Here is a 19253-nt window from a genome sequence, read left to right as displayed (position 1 = left end):
GAAGTCCCTGAGCCGGTTACTAAGATTTCAAATGCTGAAACGAAGGTTCGTCTTTTCTCAACAGAAGAAAACGACATGAATCTTCGGCGATGTCAGAAGAAGCAGTTTTACGACCAAAGTGTGTGTCGCCATCTTTGTTCAAAAACGCTGGTTTTGGAAACAGCAACGACAATAACAATTTCTCCCTGCGAGTCGATGTGTTTTGAGCAAACACGATCTTACGACGCAGCTGGAGACGTTTGTCCATTTCAAGAATACTGTCTGAAAGGTTGCCCCTGTCCCTATTATGAGTGTGAAAAGTTGGATTCACAACAAAAATTGACTCCTGTTTTTGATCTAAACTCGACTATTTTTGATCAAGTAAACTTGCAAGACTCTTATTCTAGTGACGCAAAAAACAACACCGAGCATGATGATCGAACAAATAAAAAACAAGAGCTTCGAAAATTTATTTTGTCTGATTATCGTGGAAACAATAAACAAATCAACATTTCAGATGATTTTACCCTTTATGAATGTTTTTGTTGATAAGTCCTTATTTTTCATGATAAAATCAATCAAAACGCAAAAGTCCACTGGTGCAACTTTTCTCAACGGCGAGCATTACTTGGTTGATGCGATTGGAAACTTAATGAAAGCAGGGTGGCGAATCTGGCCGAGGAAAATTAGGCAAACTAGCCAGAAATCTTGTCTGCCCAGTCATTGGGGTAGATTAAACAGGATTGTCAATGGTTGTTTTGGTCGTCGAGCATTAGAGGAAATAATCTGGACAACTGGCCAGCGCAAATAAATTTTTTGTCTAGATTTGCCACTCTGGTGAAAGTGAAAGAAAATGGCGATGCTCCGATTTTCATTAAAAATCGACATAAAAATATGTAATCGCATAGGCAGGCTACATCTCAGTTATTTTCTCCATAGACGGAATGGGGACTCGCCAAAATTTTTCTTTCTTTTCTTATAATTTTCTTTTTAGAGGGGTCTTCGTTTTTCACTTTGGATCTTCCATTGGCACTCATCATATTGAGATAAAAGGCGAAAGAGGAGAATACGTTATTTTTCCGGTAGTGGTTATCTGTAACGGTTGAAAAACAAGTAGACTTTATAAATAAGAAGACTAAATAAAAAATTTTGACCTTCACAAGCCGTCCAACAGGTAACGAAGACAAATGTTATTATTATGCTCCGGAGTACAACTTGGGCCGATTTGAAGAAGCACAGGGTTTTATCGCAAGCAATCACGCCAATGCGAAAGTATCTTCTGTCAGCTTCAAAGGAGTCTTCAACATGATGAGTGTGAAATTGGGTGACCATCACATCAAGTTGTCGACGACCGTTGCCTTGAACAGAATAAGAATAGATGAAGAAATTGAAAAAGGATGGAGAAAAAATAGTATAAAATTACCAAGTGAGTTCATGGACCTGGACCCGGTCCATGTTGTTCCATTGGAATGAGTTAAAATCCCTATTTTAAATTCTTTGCATCTCAACAGTAATATAGATAATTAAAAAATTTCCGAATGCGTCAATTTTTTCCATGGTTTTGTTCTCGGGACTTAAATAAAATATCTTTTTTTTAACCTTAAGGAGGGGGTCGACGAGAATCGGGATTTCCGTGACCAAAAATGCGGGAAAACCTGATCAGATAGGCAAAATTTGAATTTACTGGCAAAAAGAAAAGGGTTGAAAAAATTAACCGGCGAGAAGTAGAAAAAATTTTGGCCAGAAAAAATCGGTCAAAAATGCCGTCAAAGTAGGGGCATTTTCGCGAAAATGCACCAAGAATAGTCATTTTTTTTACATTTTTCTTAATTTTACCCCCTAAATCTTATTTTTATCGAATGGTTTTAGGCTCAACAGATTCAAGAGGATCTTAGGATTCCAAAAATATAAGATTCATACACAGACCATGTGTATACGCGAAATTACGATCACCTCTGAAAAAATTCTCGTCGATCCCCCCCTTAACCCGCCAATTTCGAACCCTGTTCATAAAACAATTCAAACATGACAAGATCAGGGGAAGAAAGTCTAGAAGGAGAAGAATTTGATTTTGAAAATTCATAACTCAATAAGATGGATGGAAAAAAACTTCTTTTAATAATCGCAGCACGAAGTATTCCTCTTTCAAATACTCTGTACTCGTTGTTGTTGGAAGCAGAAGGAAGCTTTCTGTCTCTTGGTCGCGAGTGGATCGGTTCCCTCGTTAAATACAAAGAAAAACCTATTTGTAATTCAAAATTATTCGCCGAAGATGATCCTTATTATACTGATCAAAAAGGAGTCCACAATGACGAATGCGAGTACTTTGTCAATGGAATAATCAACAATGAGAAGATTTATATTCAAAATTATGTTTTCGGAAGTTTGTATGAAATCGAATTTGATTACGGAAAGGATAAACAACTTCGATTTGAATCGAATTCAGTTTCGGACTTTATAGGCGGTTAAAATTTGGGTTTTTATTGTAGATTATTAATCTATTCTTGAGAGAGAAACATGATCGGAATTATTCAAAGAAACTCAGAAGAAAAGCTGCACGTAACAAGCAATCCTTTTTTTGCCTTTCACGACGATGTTTTTCCTCGTTTCTCGAAGAATGCTGTTATCCAGCCTCCTTTTCCGCCCGTTATTTACCTGAAAACAATTATTCCGGAATCAAGACCTGCAGATCAATGGTTTTCTTCACTAAAAGGATTAAATCATATTTCTACTATTGAGATGAAATTAAATGGAAGAGAAACATTTCATCTCGAATTCAAATTGAAGAAATTTTCTTCTATTCAGACAAAAATTCTTGGGGCTTATTTCTATGATGGAACAAGCCTATTTATTTTTGGAACTTATAAAAATGGCACAATTTGGATCGACTCTGATTATCACGATACACGCTTAAGGACCCCCCCCGTCAACAATTTTCGAAAAATCAATTTTCGGAATTTTGACCCCGGAAATGGATTCTACAGATCAAAAAACGATTTTGAGGCTTTATTTTTTGGGGGTCTATCTCGACTCTAACACCCTCAAAATCGCGTTTGAAAATTGGACTTTTTGAAGAAAAATGACGAAAAAGTCCTAATTTTTCTTAAATTTTAGATTTTTATTGGTCAAAAAATGCTCCTAACAAGTATTTGTGATAAATTTAACTTCCAGGCACACTCAGAAGCCAAAATATGGCTGTTTTGAAATTTTCGATTTTTTTTAGGAAAATTGTTAACGGGGGGGTCCTTAAGTTTGCAATTGAATATTACAGATAAGGTTTGGCAAACTTATCCTTATTCATCAGCAATTCCGAACATTTGCCAAACCAAGGCTTCAGAGTTAACAGAACTGACACTTCTCCTTGAAACGAAATCCCAAAATGAAACAAACAAATCCCCCCGATTCTCTTTTTTTGAAGTTTCTGAGGTAAAGTTTGACTGAATAGTCTTTCGATTTGTCTTGCTTCTTTTCAAAATTTATATAACCTAATTTTTTTAAGAAAAAAAATATAACCTGTTCGAAATTTGAGCCAAGTGGCCTTGAAAAAGTCGAAAACAAGAAGATTCGAATTCATAAATTTGATGAAATATCGGAAATCAAAAATTACTATTATGTGTCCGACGGTCGCCAGATAAATGTGATGTTAACAGAACGCGGTGATAACATGTACTGGAACACCGACCCTCTATTAACAGAAGCTATAACATCCATACCGTATCAACCATATGTTGTCGTTCAAGATGAGTTATACAACGAAGTACAGTTCTTGCCTCCATTTAACACCGGTTACAGCATTTCGAAATTTCCTTATTTCTCGAGACACGCATTAGTGAATGACAAGCTTCACATCTTTGGAGGCTGGGCTGATGATTTTCATAAAGTATTTCGAGATTCAAAAACAACTTGTATTTTGCTTTAGATCGGACGGTTAGACGGTTGCGAGCTCACGAAATTATCAATGCGGCTATTTGCTGATTATCGAGATAGTCATTCAGTTTTATCAATCGCTAATGGTAGCGAAGGTTTGAATTTATTACAAATATTTCTGTCTAAAAATACTCCGCGATTTATAGCAATGATTTGTTTTTCTTGGAATAAACCCGTATGCGAGATATTTAATGGAAGAGAAGTAATACCATCGTATAAAACAAACAGAAATCATCTTAACGGAGAACTGAGTTCATACAATGGTCGCCCGACTGCAATAGGAGGACGCTTTGCAAATGGAGCAGTTGAAACGTTAACGGAGGAGGGCTGGATTATGCTTGAAAAGCATCCAAGGTGACCAACCGAATCAATAAATATACAGAAGATATATTAAGAAAAATAATATCATTTTCCGCTATCGGCCTGCCTTCGGGAAGTTTGTTGACCATCGGGGGAGAAAATGACAGCGACGGTAAATTAATACGATTCAAAGAAATTTGGCGATTCATGAACAACGAGTGGATAAGAATAGGCCATCTTCAAAAAGTAATTGAATTTATTGATTTTTGGTCCTTGATGTATTATCGACAATGTTCTTCAATCGGGGTTGATTAACTGTAAATGTGATTTTGACTCTCTTTTATTGCAAAAATATGATATTGACAACCTTAAACGAACCGAAAATAACAAAATTTTAAACAGATTGGTACAGCGAAAGTGTTTAACCTTAACCTTACCCCACTAGGGTACACCTCCTGAGCAAAGGGCTCGAAAAGCTTGCTTGTCCGCCGAAGTGCCTTTGAGTTTTGAGAGGAGAAAGAAACTGTAGAGCAATCTATCGATAAGCTTTCGTTATGTTTGCTTTCAACAACTCCAGTTTAGGGTTAGGGTTAGGCAATTGATAGACAAAGATATTCTTCTTATTCGGGATAAAAGAAGAATTTAGCTAATATTGTCTTATAGTTGACCTCTCATAATGATAGATTCGTTTTTTTATTCAGGGGACGCGTTTCGGCACTAAAGTGCCTTCATCAGCCCTAGTACAGAAATTAACTTAACAGCTCAGAAAAAAGGAAGAGTACTCTCACCTTAGAGTGGACAATTTCGAATGAAAACGAAAATTGAAAACAGAAAATGAAAATTCGCTTTCGCGGCAGGTGAATGGAGCGCCAGAGAAAGCGAATTTCAAGTTCACTCTAACGACCCTTCTATGAAAATTTTAAGAGATTTTCTCTCCGAAAATCCGGAAATAATGATAACAAAGGCAGATAAAGAACAAAAGATTTGTATTTGGTCCAAAAAAGCGTATAACGAAAACATTAAAAAAGAACTTCCAATTTTCAAGTTCGAGAAGTTGAGTCTTGATCCATTGAAAAAAGATGTTTCTGAATATGAAAAAACCATCAAAACTTTAAAGCCATATTTTTCTGATTCCACGTACAACCTTATACGACCTAGGCATTCATTAAAACGCTCATATGCATTGACAAAAACACACAAAATTGGCCAACCAAGTCGCATGATAATTGGAACTCGGGGATCGGTGTGTGAGGGAGCAGAAATATTTCTTCAACCTATTCTTCAAAAACTTAGGAATAGAGTTAAATACAATTTAAAAAATACTAAAGAATTGAAAGAGGATTTTCTCAAAATCAAAGACAAAATTGATTTAAAGGAACATACTTTGATGTCTCTAGACGTATCTAAAATGTTCCCGAGTTTGCCAATTAAAGAAATAAGTAAATTAATAGTAGAATTAGTATATAAAGATCCTCTTTTCTTTTTCGATGCTGAAGTATTGGCAAACGGTCATGTTTCTGAGTTCCCTGACAGACACGCATTCCAGAACCTCGTTGACACAGTCCTTTTTAAGCTTACGAGCTTTACCACCCCAGAAGGTTTTTTCCGCCAACGTGATGGCTCAGCGATGGGATCAAAATTGAGTCCTATTTTGGCCGATATTTTCATGCATCAAATAGAGGCCCCATTCTTTGACCAACTAATTGGGGAAGGGAAAGCCCTGTATATTGCGAGGTACGTGGATGATTGTATATTTTTGATTAAAAAATCCGAGTCACAATTCATTTTGGATGAAGCCAACAAGCTTCATAAAAATATACAATTCACACAGGAAGCAATGACAGATGGTAAACTCGTCTTTTTGGACACTCAATTCCAAATCCACAAAGGCAAAATTGAGATGTTTCATTATGAGAAACAGTCGAATAAGGATCATTTACCAAATTTTCGAACTAATGTCGCTCCGAAATCCCAGAAAATAAGCTTGTTGGTTGGTCATCTTCATAGAGTGAAAAATGCGTCATCCTGCGAAGATGCCATTCAATTAGGTTTTCGGAACACAAGGAGGAAATTCATTCTCAATGGATATCCACCGTCGCTTATTGAAGACAAAATCAAACTTTTGAATACGCCTAAACCGGATAGAAAAGTGGAGGATGAAATCACTTACAATTTTCGAGCCACATTCACTGGGGAGCGGTGCGATCGTATTGGGCGCAAAATGCGGGCAATTCTCAAGAAAGTTACCCCAAAGTTCTTTCTCAGACTTTGCTGGAAAACAGTGAGAGTTGAACAATGTTTGCATCCAATATGGAAACGCCCGATCCCGATTGAACAAAAATCGGGTGTAGTCTACCACTTTCAATGTCCTTGTGGCAAAACAGATTACCAGGGAGAAACAAAGCGACAACTGGGAACACGCATTCAAGAGCATTTCGAACCACGCTATCGTAGTCCAATGTTTTTCCATACTTTGAGATGTCCAAAATTCAGAGAGCTTTACGATAAATATCTAAGTGAGCCAGACACTCCTAAGTACAAACCCACAACTTCAAGGGCTAGGATCAAAACCAATTTCTGCTTTAAAAACAAATTTGTGACTGTTATCTCCAACCAACCTTACTATAAAGATCGCATCTTGTTGGAAGCCTTCTCAATTAAGTTAAACGACCCTAGCTTGAACAAGCAAGTCAAGTTTGCTGAAGTTAAATTTCTGTAATGGAGCATTTGAAATTCGCTTTCTCTGGCGCTCCATTCACCTGCCGCGAAAGCGAATTTTCATTTTCTGTTTTCAATTTTCGTTTTCATTCGAAATTGTCCACTCTAAGGTGAGAGTACTCTTCCTTTTTTCTGAGCTGTTAAGTTAATTTCTGTACTAGGGCTGATGAAGGCACTTTAGTGCCGAAACGCGTCCCCTGAATAAAAAACGAATCTATCAATTTAGCTAATAGTTCGCAAAAGACAATAAATCAATCATCCCTTTCTAACTTGTTGTTTGAATCACTAATTCTCTTATTTAAGGCTGTGTCGCATTCATCCTCGATTATTTACGACAGCTCCATTATCATTTTTCCGGGCACATCTGATGATGGTATTCCGATACAAAAAATTGATTTAGATCAAGGCTTCAAAATAAGTTCATTTAAGAACCTGTAATTACCAAAATGTTGTTTATTTAAACGGCTTAACCGTAGCCTCATTGATTGATTTTTCAAATTTTTTGAAGCTGTTAAAAGATTCTGAAGAGGAAATTATCGAGACTCGGATCATTGGAGAGCAGAGAAAATCAGTTGGATATCCAATTATATTTGTAACTCCGCGCGATTTTTGCTCTCGAATAAGTCTGTAGATTTTTTATTGCCAATAAATCATTGGTTAAAACAAAAGATATTTATTTATTTGTTATAATATTTTGGGTCTATATGAAAATCATCTACAGCATTTTGATCCATCTCAGCTTGATTATCTAAAAGTCTCTTAAAATAATATCCCGCCTTGGTTAGTTATATCAGTTAATCTCCCAATTAATCATCTCCTCGGATATAAACGGAAATGAGTCGAAAATTACAGCAGGAGAATGGAGTTGTTGAAAAATGCTCTATTTTAAGAAAATACGCCTTATGAAGAAGTACGCTATCAAAGAAGCTTTGCACTTGAGAAATGATGAGGGGCTATAACTCTGAGGAATTACCAGAATTCCGCGCAAATGGTCAAAACCCCCGAGTTCAGTCTAATAAAGAGAGAGTTTAAAATCGATGATTCGAAGAAAAAAAGAAACCATGAGCAAATCCGAATTCTCGCGTTTTATTTTGCTTTTATGGCCGCTTAATAATACTTTAGGGAAGGAGCTTGTCAAAGCGGCGAAAGTTTAATCGGCGCAATAAGGGACCCTCCTGGTCGTTCCTCTTGAATCAAGCGATGATGATGGGCGGCGATCCAGACGCCCGGCGAGTAAATAGAAAACAAATTCCAATGAACCAGTAGAACTAACAAAACAAGCACCCTCGAGTTCTTCAGACCCTTAATTTTTGACAAGTTCATAACCCAGAAAAAAACATCAGAATCAAAGAGATCGGCAAACAAGAGATTCTAGCGGCGAAAATAGAAAATTTATTTAAAAGTCTTCAAATTTAATTTCATTTTTTTCTATCAAAAGTACTCTGATTGATTTTTAAATTGATTAAAATATAAGAATAAACATCAAGGTAAAATTTCAATGTCGAGAATTCGAAAATCCAATTCGGCATTGTGCTGACAAATGGATATTTTCAGACAAAGAGTGCGGTATTTTCAAGAGAAAGAATGCTTTTCAGAACGTCGGTGCGTCAATAAGTCAAAGATTATTTGATAAATAGCGTAAATCGTCTTTTTTCTCAACAAATATTGTTGGGCAAGGTCCAAAGTTATGTCTGTCGCTTTCCTCTAATTAAAATTTTCTCACATTCACAATTTAGCGAGCTTACTTTTACGGCGAATTTATTTAGAGAAATCGGAGGAAAATTCGGAAATGAGGTGGTTTTCAATATTTTCTGTTTTATGCTCATTTGTCAATTCTGTCGACGTCCGAGCAGGTAAGTTCAAAGGGAAATTAAGTCAAACAAAAGAAATGAAAGAAAAATTGAAACAAGAGTTAAAAATTTTTAGCGAGGACAACCCGTAGTGCTTCAGGTGATGCTTTTTTAATAATTCGCCCCGCAAATGCTTAAAATTCGCTTCGCAAAAAAAAAAAGATTTTCTTAATGCTTATTGAAACAGCCGCAAAAAATAACTTTTCAGCCTGATTTTGAAGTTCAGAAAGATTTATTTTTCCTAGGATGTGCGGGTGTCCAGATGGAGCTTGTCTTCCTCGCTGACGGATCTTCTTCTGTCTCGCAAGTTTCATTTGACTTGATGAAAAAATGGATCGCCGACTTTGTCGACAAATTTGACGTCTCGGCGACAGCAACGAGAGTTTCTGTTGTTCAATTCACCGACAATGTTTCGGACAGAAATGGCTTCGGATTTCCACTTTCTGGCAACGCTGGGCAGATTAAGAATGACTTGGCGAAGCTTAGGAACAAGGGTTGACAGTTTAGACGCGTGGGATCTGTAATAAATTCTAAGAAACGAGAACAGAGAGACGCGGGCTAGACAATTCTCACTTCACTGACCTACAAATGAGCTGGGCTGTCAATCTGATGATAGATATATGACTGGAAACACACATGCCGGAAGCGCTCTCAGATATGTCCGAAACAACGTCCTTTCCCGTGCTCGAAAGACTGCTTCCCAAGTTTTGATCGTTTTAACTGATGGAGTCAGCCAAGACGAAATTGAAAAAGCCGCTTCTGACCTCATTGGTGATAAGGTTTTCGTCTTCTCCGTCGGAATCGGCAATTCCGTCGACGCAAATGAACTGGAGAAGATTGCTGGTCTGCCAGAATATGTCTTCAAGACGGCGAATTATAATTAGGGTCCACGCTCAAAAAATAAAACTTTTTAAATATTGCTTTTGAGGTCTTTTCATCAACATAAAAGATGAAGATCTCGAAGAGCTGAGTAAAACAAGCTAAATTTCAACCCGAAATGAAAAAGGGTTGAGGAGTTATGAAGAAAAAACACCCAAAAAACCATGAAGAACGGCTCTTATAAAATTTTAATTAACACAGGCGAAATCGTAGCCCTTTTTTAACCCCAAATCGACCAATTTATTTTTGGAGGATGAAGTTTTTTCCCAGCAATCCCGTAAAAATGGCCCTAAAAAGGCAAAAATCAGCGGCGCGCAGCTCGCTCAGCGCGCGATGGCCTAGGGGCATCGCAAGGGTGGCCACGTCGAAACTTCTTTAAAAATCCATTATTTTACAAATAAGGATAATTACACTAATGAAATTAAATAAAATCTTAACTAGAAATCAAATGAATAAAAAAATAAACTCATAATAAAAATTTTTGAAAAAATAAAAAAAGAAGTATTTCTTTATTTTTGTAAAGACCATAATTATATAAAATAAATGAACGATAGGTCTAACGTAAAATACGGGTGTGGGTGGGGTTGGGGACAAAGCTTGACTTAATGAAATGAGCTAGGTAGAGGCCCCGGCCTAAGTCAAGCCCATTTAAATTTAAAAGCCAGGGATGGGGCTGAGACGGCCCGAAGGGCCGTCAAGCCCATTTAAATTTAAAAGCCAGGGATGGGGCTGAGACGGCCCGAAGGGCCGTCAAGCCCATTTAAATTTAAAAGCCAGGGATGGGGCTGAGACGGCCCGAAGGGCCGTCAAGCCCATTTAAATTTAAAAGCCAGGGATGGGGCTGAGACGGCCCGAAGGGCCGTCAAGCCCATTTAAATTTAAAAGCCAGGGATGGGGCTGAGACGGCCCGAAGGGCCGTCAAGCCCATTTAAATTTAAAAGCCAGGGATGGGGCTGAGACGGCCCGAAGGGCCGTCAAGCCCATTTAAATTTAAAAGCCAGGGATGGGGCTGAGACGGCCCGAAGGGCCGTCAAGCCCATTTAAATTTAAAAGCCAGGGATGGGGCTGAGACGGCCCGAAGGGCCGTCAAGCCCATTTAAATTTAAAAGCCAGGGATGGGGCTGAGACGGCCCGAAGGGCCGTCAAGCCCATTTAAATTTAAAAGCCAGGGATGGGGCTTTTCTCCCTTGTTTTCCTAAAATGGTCATTTTGCCGACATCCGGAGGTTTTTAAAGCCTGAGAATTCTTTATTTTTGACTTCCATAGGAAAGAGATAATTGTCTGAAATAAATTAATAAATTGATCGAGTTTTTTTGAAAAATTTAAAATTTTGACCCTTGTCTAAATTTCTAACGTGTAGTTTTAAATTGATTCTTAGTATTTATTATTCTAGAGCCATTTGTATGAAGCTTACCTGAGTTAGCTGAAGCGCCAGACAGCGCTCTGCTTTGTTTTCTTTGTGGACACCCTTGGACCGCCTGAGGCATCGCGCCGCGCGCTCTTTGAAAATGGCTCAGAATTTACGGAAAATTGTCGATTTCGTAAAATTTAGGCCATCCTCCAAAAAAAGGATTTTAGTTTCGAATTAAGAATTCAAAATAACATATTTTTACAATTTTAAATTTAAAAAAACACGCGTTCTTGGGTGATTTTGCATTTTTGCCCACTTTGAGGCATCATTATTTCTCAACTCTTTTATAGATTTTTTTTGAAAAAGGGTCAAAATGCTTGTTTTTTATAGTTGTTTTACATATCTAATTTTGAGAATTATAGGAGCTCTATTTCGGGTACCTATTTTTTGAGCGTGGACCCTAATTATAATGCGCTTACGGGCATTACAGACACGCTATACAATAAACTCTGCTCTTCATTAAAATCAGACAACTGCATCAGCTCCGTCAAGCAGGATCTGTCCTTCATTGTTGACTCGTCCTCTTCAATTACGATTTCTGACTATCAAAAGCTGAAGACATGGATGAAATCGATCATCGAGAAGCTTGAAATTGGCGAAAATGCATCACGAGTTTCGATTCTCCAGGTAGGGTCGAGAGATAAGAAATACAGAAAAACAATTATCCTAGTTTTCTGGCCAATCAGCTCGCGCTCAAGGACGCTGGATCAACCCCGTTCTGACTTTCGACAGGTCAACCTCAAAGCAAGCCGTCATCGGTTAGTTCTTTCAATGTCACCTTTTTCGACTGAATTTTAAATAAGGCGCCATTGATGGAATGAGAAAGCTCAACGGTGATACATGCATCGGGGAAGCTCTTGATTATTTCTACAGAAACATGTTCACCTCTCAAGCCGGACAAAGATCTGACGTCGACCAGCGAGTCATTGTCATGACCGATGGAAAGCGAAACTGCCCCGCGGAAATCGCAAGGCCAGCAGAACTGATCCGCGCCCAAGAAGCAGAAATCTACGCAATCGGGTAAGCAAAACGCTTAGAACAAATCAGTCCATGAAAAATTCAAGAATCGGCCATCAATGCGGCTACGGCGAGAACCACAACTGCTACGATCGACAAGAGCTGCACGAGATCGCTTCCAAGCCTGCGGACAAATACGTCTTTGAGATCAACAATTTCGATCAGCTGATTTTGAAGCGAATTGGAATCCTTGGAGATGTATGTAAAGAAGCTGAATGCCCAGATATCTTTGCCGACATCGTTTTCGTCGTTGACTCTTCTGGTTCTATCGGACCAAAGCGATTCGGGTGAGAAATTTTATAAAAGAAATATAAAAATTCTTCAAAGATACATGAAAAACTGGGTAAAGAGCATCGCAAGCTCATTCAAAGTCGGAGAAAATTTCGCTCGATTTTCAGTTGTTCAATACACCAAAGCAGCTAACACCGTTGTTGACTTCAATACTCTAGGTAAAAAAAATACGAACGAATAATTTATCATAGAATGATTCTAGATCTGAACTCAATCACCCGCAAAGTCGACGACATGGTCTATTTCCAAGGTCGAAACGGCCGAGGTGGCAAGACCTTCACCGGAAACGCCCTGAAACAAGCCCAATCTCTTCTAAGTGACAGTGAACCCGGGCGAAAACGAATAGTTCTTCTTCTAACAGGTAGATGATTCAATATTCAGAAAACTCTTTATGATTATTTTGATGAATATTTGCAAGGTATATTTGTATAGACACTTTTTGACTGTATATAGAAAACTGTCGATATTTTCGTTCGAAACAGGGAATATGACAAAGCTCAGATAATGAATCTCCGCTGAGTTCCACGGTATCCCTAAAATCTTCATAAAACATCGAGCTCCACGAAAATTATACCTGATTTTGAAGCCCCCGTTGTATCCATTGTAAAAAGGCTCTGTTGTATTCTTGTGCAGAATTAAATCTTCTGACCATTTTCTTAAATCATCGTTTATTCAATAATATTATCCAATTATCTCTTACCGAAGACAGAGCCAAACAAACTAAAAGTAAAAGTAAAAACCTCATGAAAATTATAAAACTATTTATCGAAAATCTCTATAAGCGGAGAAAAGAGTCGACCCCCTTTTTATACGCGGTCCAAAATTTACATCTAGCGCCCTCCTCTTTCAATAAGTGAACGAGAGGAGGTTATTACTTGTTAAATTCTCTTCTTTTTGATAATGAGCTGCTTAAAGACGGAGCTTCTGATGATGCTTATGGACCGATTGCTCAGGAAATTCGAGATGATGGCGTTGATATTTTCGCTGTTGGAATCGGAAGAGCAAGGACTCAAGAGCTTGTTGAAATTACTGGAAACGATGTAAGCTTTTTCCTATGATAATTCTTTTTCGATAAACACATTTGTGCTTATAATAATGCTTTTCTTCAGCAAAGAGTCTGGAAGACGCGAACTTTCAACAACATCGGCCAATTTAACCAGAAACTCTTGGCCGAGGTCTGCTCTGCTTCAGAAGGTTAATTTACAAACTGGATAATCTGCTCCGAACCTTGTTTTCAGATGTATGCCCGGATCAAGAACTTGACTTGGTTTTCATGCTTGACTCTTCTGGCTCGATTGGATCAGCCAATTTTGAGATTGCAAGAGATTGGTTAATTTCAGGACCGGATTTATTAAAAAAAAATACAAGTCATCAATTCAACTTCTAATTGATAATTCCGTCGTTTTCGACCATTATCGGTGATAAAAATTCTTACTTTCTTGGCATCTATAATAATTACATTGACATTAGTTCCATATGCAATGACGTAAATAATGCAATGTTCGAGTCAGAAAAATCCGTCGGCAGTGACAAAAAGCTTCCAAATCGGCCCGGTGGCAACGCAAGTCTCCGTCATCCAATACACATCGGAGCCTATTCCAGAATTCGACCTCAACGACTTCAAAACAGCCGCTGAAGTCGAAGATGGCATCAAGCGAATGAGCTACGAGTTTTTCATGAGTTATTGATTTATTATTATGGGCGATTATGGAAAAACTTTTGAAAGACTTCAAAACGGCTCGACTCGAACTGACAAGGCCCGGGCGCTTGAGTACATTTCAGGCGTCATCCACTCCAAAAGTAACTCTATAACTAAACATATAATTGCATCTAAGAGCTAAGACGAGCTGTTCTTATATATCGCTTGCTCAATTATTAAATTCGCAGTTTACAGTTGTACAATTTACTAAAACTAAAGCTATCAACTAGAAGTCAATATAAGATTAATTATGAATAAAGCGAATAATCAGATGACGTTAATCATACAGTTTGATGTCACTTCCCTGTTTAATCAAAAAACTACAAGTAGTTTGTTGACATGAGATACTCCTATGACGTAACCGCTCGTAACTGTATAAACCGCTTAAAAATTAACGCTAAAATTAACCCTTCCCGCTCTTTGAAAACAAAAAAATCAATGCTTTCACCCGCAAAAAAGGCTTTGCTTTTCGCTGCTGAGCATTTCCACGATAAAGGTACAGTATTTCCACGTTCACTTTACTGATGACTTTTTTAGACTTTGGTGCACGATCTCAAGCTCCAAAAGTTTTGGTTCTCATTTCTGATGGACAGGACAATCATCCGGAGGTTTATTACTGCCAAGTACCTTTGGCCTTGTTAACTGATTTATTCAGCGAGTTCTGGAGGCTGCCAAGAAACTACATGCCCAGGACGTTTCTGTCTTCGTCATCGGAATCGGCAATGAATCGCAGATGAATACAAAAATGATGAACCAAATCGCAACTGAACCTGTGACTCAACACATCAAATATGCTAACACTGTCGAAGGAATCAACAAGGTAATAGCAAAATTCTTGTCTTCGAGTCAAAATGATTTTTTTCAGTTCAAAAATGCTCTGACTGGCCAAATTTGCGAGGATGTCAAGTCTAAGCAGTCATGTGATTCTGCTTCAATGGACATGGCCATCGTTTTTGACGGATCAGACTCGGTCAAAGCCGATAATTTCAAGAAGCTCAAGGCAGGGGTTACACTTTGGGAAAACATAAGGAGATATCCTTAATTCGTAACCCTTTCCAAAAGACCTGGACTGGAGAATTTATCGATAAACTTGGAGTACAGGAGCGTGAATGAACTTTTTGGGCTTTATTTTTTCAGGTTACTCGGCCAAGTTTATCCAATAAAATAGGAATACGGTGTTCAAGTTGGCCTCGTCAAATATGCAACCTCAATCATCAAAGTGTCGGACCTTTCCACCGATATTGCCGAATTAAAAGTGAGTGCCCAATTAGTCCTCGGAAAACGCGAACAAAGTGCTTTTAGGAAAAATTGATGAAGGTGCCCTTCATTCAAGGAAAAACAAACACGGGAGGAGCACTCGAACGAGCCCAACAGATGCTGGCGGAAGGAAGGCCAAGTGTGCCCAAGATTATTTTGTTGATCACCGATGGTGATGCTACGGACAAAGAAAGACTTGATGCGCAAATTGAAATTCTCAAGGAGGTAACTTTGATTCTACTAAAATTATGAATGAATTACTGATTCAGGCGAATATTCTTGTCTACGCGATCGGCGTCGGTGATCTGATCGACCGAAACGAGTTGAACCGCATCGCAACCGACGAAGATTTCGTCTACGAAACACGTGATTTCGACTCAATCTCGAAAATCAAGAGCTCTCTTCTTGGCCGAGTCTGTAAAAAAGCGAAGCCAAAGACTAGCGGCGTCTGCGGTGACATTTCTGTAGATTTGCAGTTTATCGTCGACTCATCTTCTTCTGTCACCAGGTACAGTAATTCGCCTTATCAGCAACTTTCAATTTCGGCCTTGAATCAAAGTTTAAATCAAGAAATAACTACGGTTACGCGAAGAATTTCGTGGCAAACGTCTCCTCGGTGTTCGATCTTCGCAGCGGTGATGTTCAAGTCGGCGTGTTGACATATTCGACGAATGTGCATACTGACAGTGCAATCAAACTCGGAGCCATTCATTCACAAGATGACTTCGTAGAAAAAGTCGAAGCGATGAAATATACAGGGGGTGACACGCACACAGGACAAGCACTAAAGGTATATTTGGAACAGTTCCCAGTTTCCCATTATTCGCATGATCTCAAATGACAATCACTTTGATTAACAACCAAATAAGCATCTTTCATCTTCGAAAATACAGTTATTTGCCTTTGAATCTTTACAGAACTTATTTTTTGGACTATCGTCGACTTTGAAAACTTAAATAATTCATGACTCCAATAAAAACGGAATATTAACGATGTTAACGACATTTTAGTTTATTGAAACCAATAATCGATGGCGAGAAGAAGTTCCGAAGATCCTCATCTTCGTCACTGATGGAACTCCTCAAGGTAATCTATTTGCTCAACCCACTTCTAGACCCGATTTAAGATCGTGCAATTGTCCCCGCTGCGGCTAAAAGTCTCCGTGCTAAAGGAGTCCGAATTTTCGCCATTGGAGTCGGTAATGCTATCGAGTCCGAGCTCCGAGAAATCGCCTCTGAGCCCTATGAAAATCACGTGATCTTCATTCAAGGAGGTAAATAAGTTTCTCCTGTCGAGTAGACACAAAACGCTGCTTCAGCCGACTACAGTGCCGTCCAACGAGTACGAGGCCACTTGGAGAGACTTGTCTGTAATGACGTGTTAAAAATTACTTCGGGCCAAGACCCAAGCAGTACCTTGTCAAGTGGTTTTAAATTTAACCTCTCATTTAACTAAAGTGCGATACTCTCTCTCGAAGGAAGAGTATCTGCCTCAAAACCTATCCATCACTGACAACCTAATGCAAAGCATTTTGAACTAGCCCGCGATCCACCTACTTATTATCAGGAACGAGGAATGCAACTGAAACAAGCCATTACTAACTCATTGAAAAAAAACTTCATCAAAAATAATTTCAAAGGCATAAATTTTGAAATAGAAAGTCTGGATTTCGCTCGTCCAACTTCTTTTTTGAATGAAATTAATAAAGTCAAAATCTTTGTGGCCAATTTTGTACAAATTTCAACAATTTCAATCTATATTTTTTCTGTAAATAAAGACCCCTCATTTTCCGATTCCCGAAAAAGACATTCACAACGCAAAAACCTTACCAACCACCACCAAAACCAACAACCCAGAGAGCGTACGTGCCTCCAGTTCGAAATACTCCAGCTCCATACATTCCTGAACCGGTCAAAACCCAAACGCCTTATGTTGCGCCAGTAATTGAAGAATTCGTCGATAAAAGTTCATCAGAAGAATTTGTAGGGCCAGAAACAGAGTCGAATCGATTTGGCTCTTATGCTTCTGTCAACCATTTTTCTTCTTACAGAAGGTAATTATCATACTAAATTTCGCTCCTTATGTCTTCTAGAAATGGCAAAATTACCTCCGGTGCAAATCTTCTCAAAACCATGGGATTCCGAAATTCTAACGCTGTCCGCGGAAGTGCGCCAGGCCATTCAGCCTGGAAGTTTGGCAGCTCAGGCTCCAGTTCCGCTGGCAATTCTTTCGCTTCTTCCTTGTCTTCAGTCTTTCCCGGTGGACTAAGCAAAGTCTTCTCCGTCGTCTTCACCTTTTCCCTCCAATCCCAAGATTTCGAAGCCTTCCAAGTGCAATACAACGGCCAAGACTACGCCTCCTTCTCATTCCAAAACGGTGATCTCGTCGTTCGTCGCGAAGGAGCAGAGGATATGATCAGGGGCGATCTCTTACCGAATTTGAACGATGGAAACTTTCACAAAATTCAAGTGTTTTTCGACGAACTTGATGTGACTGTTCTTGTTGATTGCCTGCAAGTCGGAACGCTTGATCTGCCGACTGTTCAAACGTAGGCTCACAAAAAACTCTACCTCGAACTCAAATTTCTAGGGCTGAACAACGATCCGACTTCAAGCTCCTTTCTTCTGGTACAGGTCTCGTTCAAGACCTAGCCTTCATCGCCGGAGTCGCCGAAGCCGAAGAATGTTGCGAGCTTGGCCCGAACGCTCTGGTTTGTTCCGCCAACGACGACACTAACCCTCCACCGCAAAACACTAACAACGGCCGCTTCAGCTTTAGATATTCATTCTCTTCCACTAACCCTAATCAAGCTCCACAACTGCTCAACCGCGTTGTAGCTAGACTGCCCGCTGCCCAGAATCAACAACTACCAGATTTTAACCTCCCATGCTTCGGCTACGGATGTGCATGATCTTTCTATTTTTTCATCTTCAACACAAAATATTTCTATTTCGCTAATTTTGATCTCCTTTTATTTTCTAGTGCCCAAGTCGTATGAGCCAAGCGGACAAAAACGCAGAGTCGAGGCGAAAAACAGGAGCAGCCAAGATCATTTCAACCGGAAAAACAAGAAGCTGCCGCGAATGCTGCAAGGTCGAGAACTTATCTGAAGAGTTCCTCGTTGCACTCAAAGGTATTAAAACAAATAAAGCCAGGATAATCAAGATTTTGTAGAAAAACTTCGAGAAATCTGAATTTCTTCATAAATCACTGCCAAATACATTCAGCAAGAACCATTTGCTACGAGTTTATTCTCGCCAAGAAACAGACTTTCGGAAATGTCTCAAAGGTCTGTTTATTCACTGATGAAACAGCCTGACCAAAAGTTGATTGCGTAAGTATTTGTGTACCAAATAATGACAGCAAGAATTCCCTAAAGTAAGGCAGTGCAAATATAAGCAGAGAAAATGAGAAATCTGTTTCTCCTTTTATTTTCTACTTTTTTTGCTGATGATCTGAAAGATTTCATCGAGAAAGTCGCCAATTATGAAGATCATCAAAGTTCCTACCTCTCGCCACTGAAAGCCAAGACATATCTTCCAAACTTAGCGGATCTCGAAACTGAGGATGTAGAAGAAAAGCCTAAATTGATTGAACCAGCGAACGATTTGGCAGATGAGTGGAAATGCTCACTAGCAGAGGGATGGAAAGAGAGAATCGAAAAGTGGTATGTTTTTCTTGAATCTGGTTTCTCTGATTATCATTCGAATTTGCTCAAAACTGGGTTGTTGGATAAGGAAAAATGCCTAACAGCCCTGGACCACTTTGAGAGAGATTTGAGTGGAGGTGATTTTGTCGATGGAAAACTTAACCCGGCAAAGATCATGTGCTCATCTTGGGGGTATAAAGGAATGGGACAAAATTTGTGTAAAATTTATTTTATCCTGACTTTTTTTTTCGAAAAGTTGTCTCTCCTAAGAAAGGC

The 19253-nt window shown here is 38.9% G+C and overlaps 4 protein-coding genes across 5 annotated transcripts; all 4 read left to right on the top strand.

Moving 5' to 3' along the window:
• The first annotated feature begins 8694 nt into the window (after positions 1-8694).
• On the top strand, positions 8695-9273 carry LOC145701168 (matrilin-1-like). Its single transcript, XM_081778395.1, has 3 exons — positions 8695-8777; positions 8851-8874; positions 9020-9273. Exons 1-3 carry the CDS (start codon positions 8714-8716, stop codon positions 9271-9273), a joined length of 342 nt encoding a protein of 113 aa, XP_081634521.1. The 5' UTR covers positions 8695-8713.
• A 2199-nt stretch (positions 9274-11472) lies between these two features.
• On the top strand, positions 11473-13759 carry LOC145701167 (collagen alpha-6(VI) chain-like). The gene is made up of 9 exons (XM_081778394.1): positions 11473-11691; positions 11735-11822; positions 11868-12084; positions 12129-12368; positions 12409-12530; positions 12575-12733; positions 13288-13412; positions 13482-13566; positions 13611-13759. Exons 1-9 carry the CDS (start codon positions 11629-11631, stop codon positions 13757-13759), a joined length of 1248 nt encoding a protein of 415 aa, XP_081634520.1. The 5' UTR covers positions 11473-11628.
• Positions 13760-14054: 295 nt separating this feature from the next.
• LOC145703128 (matrilin-1-like) lies at positions 14055-16902 on the top strand. 2 transcript variants are annotated; one of them, XM_081780442.1, is made up of 13 exons: positions 14055-14129; positions 14531-14567; positions 14609-14679; positions 14727-14891; positions 14937-15071; positions 15134-15174; positions 15242-15326; positions 15374-15553; positions 15598-15836; positions 15899-16118; positions 16339-16414; positions 16455-16601; positions 16647-16902. In XM_081780442.1, the coding sequence occupies exons 1-13, from the start codon at positions 14070-14072 to the stop codon at positions 16781-16783; spliced, it is 1593 nt and encodes a 530-aa protein (XP_081636568.1). In that variant the 5' UTR covers positions 14055-14069; the 3' UTR covers positions 16784-16902. The 2 variants fall into 2 exon arrangements, with proteins under 2 accessions (XP_081636568.1, XP_081636567.1); XM_081780441.1 differs by lacking the exon at positions 14531-14567 and having other exon boundaries at positions 14055-14172.
• Positions 16903-17021: 119 nt separating this feature from the next.
• LOC145701166 (uncharacterized) lies at positions 17022-19246 on the top strand. Its single transcript, XM_081778393.1, has 7 exons — positions 17022-17035; positions 17106-17381; positions 17421-17876; positions 17918-18038; positions 18311-18461; positions 18791-19169; positions 19234-19246. The coding sequence occupies exons 1-7, from the start codon at positions 17022-17024 to the stop codon at positions 19244-19246; spliced, it is 1410 nt and encodes a 469-aa protein (XP_081634519.1).
• Positions 19247-19253: the final 7 nt, after the last annotated feature.

Source organism: Oikopleura dioica, chromosome PAR, assembly GCF_907165135.1.
Source record: "Oikopleura dioica chromosome PAR, OKI2018_I68_1.0, whole genome shotgun sequence".
In the NCBI taxonomy this organism is placed as follows: Eukaryota; Metazoa; Chordata; class Appendicularia; order Copelata; family Oikopleuridae; genus Oikopleura; species Oikopleura dioica.
Note: the sequence above shows the minus strand (reverse complement) of the source record. Positions and strands in the feature narration are given on the sequence as shown.